This window comes from Enoplosus armatus, chromosome 7, assembly GCF_043641665.1.
Source record: "Enoplosus armatus isolate fEnoArm2 chromosome 7, fEnoArm2.hap1, whole genome shotgun sequence".
Classification (NCBI taxonomy): Eukaryota; Metazoa; Chordata; class Actinopteri; order Centrarchiformes; family Enoplosidae; genus Enoplosus; species Enoplosus armatus.
The window spans coordinates 10,651,563-10,659,696 of NC_092186.1; the positions used below are offsets into that span (position 1 = coordinate 10,651,563).

At 43.1% G+C, this 8,134-nt stretch overlaps 1 protein-coding gene across 1 annotated transcript; it reads left to right on the plus strand.

Annotated features, from left to right (window-relative positions):
• The first annotated feature begins 535 nt into the window (after positions 1–535).
• Positions 536–6,814, plus strand: rgmd (RGM domain family, member D). The gene is made up of 3 exons (XM_070909128.1): positions 536–644; positions 3,774–4,285; positions 6,116–6,814. The coding sequence occupies exons 1-3, from the start codon at positions 551–553 to the stop codon at positions 6,812–6,814; spliced, it is 1,305 nt and encodes a 434-aa protein (XP_070765229.1). The 5' UTR covers positions 536–550.
• Positions 6,815–8,134: the final 1,320 nt, after the last annotated feature.

The following is an 8,134-nucleotide window of genomic DNA, read 5'->3' on the forward strand; positions in this document are numbered from 1 at the left end:
TTTGTCCTCAGGAGGGGGGGGGGGGGGGGCAAACAGGGCAGTTGTTCCTGAGTGCTTTGTAGTGCAAAGAGTTTAAATTTCAATCAGCGTCTTTCAGATCAGCATGAGAAAAGTTGTGTCACTCCTCAATATGCTGAAAGGCTTCAAGATCTACCCTTAGCATGGATATGTTGTATGTGCACAGATAATAAGCAGTTGTAATACTATTATAACCACAACACCCTGTTATTCTTCAATTATAATCAGGGCAATTATAATTTCACACCGCCCCCTCTGTTGTTGAAGGCACTTTTCCACTGTCCTCATCCCAGTAATTGCCACTACATGTAAATATCAAGTGGTTAGAGAATAATTAGTCTTTCATTGGCCAGCAATCACCTCTGGGCCCCGTCTACACTTTAGACCCCTCCCTCGTAGAGCCGCCCTGAAGACAGGGGCCCCTTTTGAATGACAGCGCTTGGGAAGGAAGACGAATATTTGTCTGATTTCCCGCAGCCGCAGCGTCGATGAGAAGCAGTCGAGGAACTCCATTCTAACTGAATGGATTGGTATGGGGAGAAGCGGACCACAAATCACGGCTAAGCGGCAGCTTTGGGACTGTGTAACGTTGACGATGGTTTTACTTTCGCTGCTGTTTCGACCAGGTAAGTGGTGCTTTTTTTCAATCCGTGCTCCTCCACTCCTCTCCTGCATGCGAAGCTGTGTCCCGCTCTCCCCGGAATGGAGGTGGAGATGGAAAAAAGTGAACTTTTTTTTCCCCTGGCGTCGTGTGGCTGAAACTCTTTAACGACTTTGAACGTTTCTCACACACAGTTACTTAAGTTTTGAGTGTTATTTTGTGGTGTTTTAAGAAGGAGAAAAGTCGCTGTTGTTTAGAAGTATCCCGTCCACTGCGGGGACAAAGTAATGTCCTGTTGCTTCTGAGTATCCCAGCCTCCAGCCTGTGCTGCAACACTTGCATCGGTGCTAGCCGAGCAGCACGAGTTTACTCACTTTACGGACGTCTTTTTGAACACTTTCCCAGCCATTCTCGTGTAAAACAACGACACCAAACAATTTGTCACCAACCGCCTAACAGTTATCACGGTTTTTCAAAACACAAGCACCGCCACTGTTAAGGTTTTTACCAAGTTGTGTGAAGTTACGACTTAGCTCCCAGTTAGCATAGCTCACTAGCAACAGGCGTCCAGCAGCCGCAGCCAGACCAACAGAAAACCACGGAGCTTGTTTTTTTAACCAGAAAATACCGCTAATCGGGCACCAAACGGTCACTGGTGATATTCAAGTCATGAGTTTAACTTTGACGCCTAGTTTGGACTGTTTTAGTTATTGTCGAAGCTAAGTGGACCGTGGTATTTTCCCCTATTCATGCTTCATTTATTAACTTTGTTAGCTGCCATGCATGGGGGTCCAACTTTTTGGCCTCTGAACGTGTTGGTCCCGACCAGAGACCAGACCAGGTTTTGTTTGGATTATGAGGTCGATTTATTTCATATTTTAGTTCTTAAGGTGTTTCTACAACACAGTTGACAGACTTGAGACCCACATTTGATAAGATTTTCACTGAGGACTTTTGTTTTCAACTGTTATATAAAGTTAAACGTGTTTGACTCTGTTGGGGAATCAGTAGAAACTATTCTCAAAACAGTACATTTACTTTGATAAAATGCTAAAGCAAGGCAATTTGGACGTTAATAATACACTGATAATTAGAGTATTTTTTGTTTATGGATATGTTCAGTAGTAGTATTTTTACTTAAAGTGTTCAAAATCTCATTAAGTTGTAAGCTTTTAAGATTTCCAAGAATATAACATAATTTAACTTCATGTTATTTAGTTATGAAAACGGCAAACCATCATATCTTAATATTAGTATTAAATCCTGACAAAATGATGTGTAAAGATGATAAACAGTCATTTTGAATTATTGTCCAGCACCATATCTTAAGACTCCTGGAGGTCCTTGAGGTACATGTGTTGTTTTGGTACTTTGTAATAGCTTGTTTTAACTCCACGTAGCACCTAAAAATGTTGTGAACGTAGTGTTATGATTGAAATATGCAAAAACAGTTGTGGAAATGTATTTAGATGTTGGGTAGAGTAATGTAGGTTATGGATAAAATATAAAATAAAATATGCTCTTGTCCAGCTGTGATTTTGCTTTTTTTTTAAGTTTGTGTATATAAATTAGCATTGTCAAAGTTCAATCACTATGATTTATCTGTGTTAAGAAATAGTTTATCTAACATTTAATCCCATCTAAAAGTGTTTTCAGCCTTGTTTGGTACTAATTTTGAACTGGCTCTGGTCCAGTAAGACTCTCACAGTATTGTAATGTTGGTGTAAATAACAAGAGTATTTAACTCTTGTTAGTCTGCAACCTAAAAACTAGGCCCAAGCCATTAGAAAGCTCTAACTAAAATCCACTAATCTATAATATACTAATATAGATACTGCTTGTGTGGTCATTTTACTTTTTCCTTTGGTGCTCTCATATATCCCACACGGTCCTCACACATTGTTGGTAGCCCACTAAGTGCCGGAGTATAAAGAGCCTTTAGGGAGATGCATGGTTGTTGATGGCTGTGCACGCAGTGATTGTCAATAAGTGTCAATCACTGCGGACTTGGGGGGGCTGTAGGAATTCAGAGGAGGGATGCAGAATGCCTCTAACTTGACCTCTCACACTCCACCTCAGTTTTTATCAGGGCGTCGTGTTGAAGTGCAGCAACTGTGATATCACCTGTCATGCCCTCCTCAGTGCATCAGGCGCATATGAAGGGGAAGAAATGGTGCAAAAATACTCATGTGCGCCAGTGCGAAATCTCTGTGCTTATCACGTTGTCTTTTGTCCTGGCTGTTGGGAGATTAGATGGAGCTTTGGAGTAAACAGAAGATTATTCTGTTGCAGTGGAAGATCAGTCTGTTTGCAGTAAAAGTGATGTGTGTGTGTTGTGGATGCTGGCTGATCTGAAAGGGAAAATATATCCACAGTACAGTAGGAGTTAATATCTCTGAAACACTTGAGACAAAAGTAACACTGAAATGAGCTCGATGAATATCCACACTTCTACTTCCCACACAGAAATAGTTGCAGTTCTTTGTTTTCCTTGATAATAAATATCTCACTTGTGAGTCATAACTTAACAGGAAGCCCTGAATTTAGGCGATGCCACCCAAATATCACATGCTGTGCTTTGCTGCCCCCGTACTCCCCCCTCTCTAGCTCCCAGTTTGGACCCTCAGTTACTGAATAAGTGTCACTCTTTGTGATGTTCCTCTTGTGATCCTTCTCAAGTTAGCTGCCCCCGTGCATCGAGCCCCGCCGTGCCATGTAGTGCACTTCAATTACCTCAGCCAAACCACATTCAACACCCTCAGGCAAACTAACACAGGTTGGTTTCCTCCTGCAGTGAGGCTACATGCTATTTCTGTGAGGGTTAGTTGGGGGAAATAAGTTTTGACTGACTTCGGAGCACAGTGTGGGATCATGGCCTCGTGAGCTCACGCATTTGGGTTTTAATGGCTCTCCTGATTGAGCTAAACTTGATAGTGGAAAAGTTTTGACTCTGCTGCCTTGTGTACTGTGCTGAGGTAATGTATCTGTAAATGTCAGATGGATTTTTACAAGGAGTGAACTTTTTTTGTTGTTGTTCAGATTGGTAGATCTAGTCAGCATCATTGTTGCAGAGAGTGAGTCACATCACAGTTATTGTGATGCATTAATGATGTTGAAGTATAAAATGTTGATTGTCGTTGTTTTTGTTTTCCAGCTCACTGCCAGCAGTGTCGAATCCAGCGCTGCAACGCGGAGTATGTAGCTTCTACCTCACCCTCTAGTGGTCTGCAGGAGGACGTGGTTCTGGATGTGGACTACTGCATTGCCTTGCGGGCCTACGCTCTGTGCACCCGGAGGCAGGCGCGCAGCTGCAGGGGTGACCTGGTCTACCACTCGGCCGTCTTCCGCATTAAGGAGTTATTCTCTCAGCATAACTGCTCCAGCGATGGGCCCACGTCCTCTGCCAAGGTACCCAGTACATCTCGCCCGGCCGTGTCGGAGCTTTGTGACTACGAGAATCGGGTCCTCGCGTCGGGCTCGGCCGGCCAGCAGAAGAAATACGCCCACTGTGGATTATTCGGAGACCCACACCTTCGGACTTTCAGAGATGAGTTTCAGACCTGCAAGGTGGAGGGGGCGTGGCCTCTGATTGACAACCGCTTCCTGTCGGTGCAGGTGACCAACGTTCCTGTTGTCCTAGGCTCCAGCGCCACGGCAACCAGCAAGGTAAGGATAGAGTACAGCTGCAACAATTAGTCGATTAGCAGGAAATTAATTGACAACTATTTCAGATTCTAACCTGTGAGAGTTTGCTGCTTATGTGACAGTAAATTAAACATCTATAGCTTTTAGCATTTTAGCAAAAATCAAGCAAGTGAAGGCATCACCGGGGGCTCCAAGAAATTGTGAATGCAATTTTTCACAATTTGTTTTTACATTTTATAGAATCCAGTAAAATCAGTAAAAAGTAAGATTGATAGATAAATGAATGTAATCATTATTTGCAGTGGTGCTCAACCTTTTTGATCCCTGAAAATGAAGCAGTGTCTACCTGCAAACCCTCTCACATCGTGCACATGTCTTTGTCACAGTTTTGAGTTTCTTTTCTTACATTGTTGCATTTGAGACCATTTTAGAGGCCTGAACAGGTAAATCTATTCAGGATTTCACAAGAAAAATATCAAAGATGTAAGAAAACTTTGGCTAAAATAAACAAAATTAAGCTCTATTTTGCGACCCCTCAGGGGAGCAGTGCTTTTCTCACGACAGCCACCTACGTCCATATTGGAAATGAACACATGATTATAGTCTTAAACTAATGGCCTATATGAGCAGTTTCTGAGTGCTGGCTTGCTAGCCCAAGTATTGTCATAAAGTATCAAACATGTGAAGTTAATCGTCATTCCACGGTGCCTCTCGAGCCTCCAGCATTCCTCTTGTCTTGGAGCTCCTTCAGATCTATGAGGGGAAAGAGAGAGGAGGGGAGTCCTTCAGCGGTGTTGAATCACAGACATGCTTGAGCGCTCTACCTTTAACACATGGGTGGTCATATGGTAGTGATTAACGCTCACTCAAACATTTTCCTCCACCGCTACGATCTGGAATGTTTTTTCACCCCTCTGGTCAAATAATTAACTAGGCGCTTTTTGTGTAAATATGGAATAATGTGGAAAAATAAAGGAATAATTGGACGGCAGCGAGGGTTTTTGATTCTGTTAATGAAACAGGCTGATTTTGCACCAAGGATTTCAGAGCAAACTCTGTCAGAGGCCTTTTTGCAGTGTGTTCTTGGTGTGCAGCCTAATGCGAACCTGTAGTGTGGCTATGTCTGTGCCAGCACCCGCATGCCCCCATCATGCTTTTGGAGTTGTTTTCTACTGCCAGACTTAAGACAGGAAATCATCCATCAAATACTGTATCCCCTAAGTGTAAACTTAACCACAGCCACCGCTTTGTCAAGATACTTCGAAGAAACGGAGGCTAGGCCCCAATTTTTCAAAGCTCAGCTGGAATACAAATCACAGTCATTGAGCATGCACAGCGCAGGAGACGTGTTGGGAGATACATGGAGATTTGAGGCTGCTATGAAAGAGTGTTGTTTGAGCCAACATTCAGGGAACACTAGTGGAGTTCTTGCCATTATTTTTAGTGCTAGTAATTTGTTTTATATAAGAAAGGATAGGTGATAGTGAAGACCACACAATGACTTTATTTGTGGTTTATTTGAGCAGTTATCTCTTTGGGTGATAACAGTCCAGTGGGCCATTGACAGCAGAGGAAATCACTGCCCGTCTGTAAAAAGGCCAGTCTGGCCCCCACACCAGCAGTTTCCTGCTGCCACCTTGTGGCTCTAATCGGTACTATGCTCATTCAAGATTAATTTGGGCATCTTTTTGTAGGGCTTAAGCGAAGATGTGACCTTGTAGTTTACCAGGTGCTTTATGTAAGGAAGAATATTCAAACTACAACATAATATATAATAATAATAATGATACGTGTTGTAAAATGTTGAACTCTAACACTTAATACTGATTTTATATTTTCTCCTTATTTCAGATCACAGTGATCTTCAAGTCCTACCACGGCTGTACAGATCAGAAGGTGTACCAGGCCACCACAGAAGATCTGCCGTTGGCCTTCCAGGATGGGACTCGCAGTGGTGGTGAGAGCGGCAGCCTGACCATCGCAGAGCGCGGTGGCTCTGGAGTGGGCCGGCAGGTGAAGATACAGGCCCGTTACATCGGCACCTCCATCATTGTGCGGCGCGTGGGCAGCTACCTGACCTTTGCCATCCGCATGCCAGAGGACACCCTGGACTTTTCAGAGGACAATGGCGGTCTGCAGCTCTGCCTGCACGGCTGCCCACGCAACGAGCTCATCAAAGAGCACACGCTGGGCCGCCAGAGCCAGCAGCCCCGTCTGCAGGGCACCAACACAGAGCTGGGTCCTCTGCGGCCTCCTCACCAGGTCTACACAGTGGAGCGGGCCACGGCCAAGTGTAGAGAGACTCTGCAGGTGGAGGACGTGTACTTTCAGTCCTGTGTATTTGACTTGCTGACCACAGGAGACCCTGAGTTCTCTATGGCAGCCTACGGCGCTCTGGAGGATTTAAAGGCACTGCCACCCAGTAAACTGAAGCAGAACTCCCCGAGGACTCCTCGTCTCTCCAACCGAGGGGTGACGCACACGTCGGCTGCAGCAGCAGCCAGCAGCTCCCTGCTCTCACTCCTACTCCTCATTCTGCTGCTTTTGTGAAAAATAAAATGAATATAAATGATCTTTAAAAAGAGAAACATGGAGGCAAACAGAAAGTGGAAGCATTACCAGCTTGAGGAAAGAGTGACTAGAGCTCAGACATATAAATTTGTATTTTTTGGGGAGGGGGATTTGGGAATGTTGTGATCTTTTTCTGTTTTTGTCATTTGAAGGATTTCACTCTCATAAAAGATGGCATTTCTTCCCACCTCACATTTTCTGTGGATTCATACATCCGTCACATCATTTGAAGAAAAACATACAATCATGTGGTTTGAGGTACAACACGTTCATCACTTTCACATCTTTAAAAAGGTTCAAACTCATAATTGTGTGTGCTGACGTCAAGGCAGCTGAACAGAAATGAGTTGGGGTTTTTTTGTAAATATTTTGTTTTTACTGAGAATGCACAACCTCCAAACACACCACCATGTATGAAGATGCATATGTAACTCCCTACTCATGTAAGATGTTTCTATGCAACGTGGCTTCTAGATCCTGTATAATCCAGTAATATCAATAGCACTTAACGGTTTTAACAGCAAGTTTTGTGTATTTAAGTGTTATCTCTTTGTCTACTTCAACTGTTATTTCAGAAATTGGCCTGCTAAATACACAGGATCCAACAACTGTATTATAAAAACTACCTATCCATAATATCTGATGTGTCTATGTGATATTCAACAGTCCTCATCTTCTGTGAAACACTCCCTCTTCAAGCTGTTTGGCTTCCAGTTTTAAACGTAAAACCCCCCACAAATCTTTATATAATAATATATTAAAAGAGTGTATATATGTGTTTTATATTGTGTACATTTGCCTGTGTATAGATGTTTTAACTGTAATATGTTTTACATTTGTTGTGTTTTTAGTAGGTTATTTTGAGACATTGTAAGAAAAGTAAACTAATGTGTTGTGTTATATCTGTAATTTTCTGTATTAAAGTGTTGGACACTCCAGAACAAGGTCTGTTTTTCCTCTTTTTTTTTGTTGTAAATCTTGTGAAAACCTTGCTTTAGCTTTATAACTCATTTACTGTTTCTGGGTCAAGACAGTATTCAAAGCTTTCAAGAACTAGAACAGTGTGCTTGTGATACCACTTGTGTCCTGGTGGGGTCCTCGGTCCACAAGGCCTGACAGCTCGTAGTCTAAAGACAGTTTTGACAAGCTGGTTGTGTAGCTGTAGGGATCCACAGTATGTTCTCAGTCCCCTGTGTAAATGTTACCTCTGAGTGCTGAGCTGGCTGCTGGCTTTGCTTTTGTCTGCCAGAGCGCTGCATGGCTCCAAATAGGATTTAGTCTGTGGTTAACACCAGGTTA

What these genes read in the sequence shown, in the direction of transcription:
- rgmd (XM_070909128.1), top strand. Translation starts at nt 551, where the DNA reads ATGGGGAGAAGCGGACCACAAATCACGGCTAAGCGGCAGCTTTGGGAC. An exon ending in TTCGCTGCTGTTTCGACCAG is followed by an intron (nt 645 to 3,773) that starts GTAAGTGGTGCT and finishes TTTGTTTTCCAG; the next exon opens with CTCACTGCCAGCAGTGTCGA. An exon ending in GCGCCACGGCAACCAGCAAG is followed by an intron (nt 4,286 to 6,115) that starts GTAAGGATAGAG and finishes TCCTTATTTCAG; the next exon opens with ATCACAGTGATCTTCAAGTC.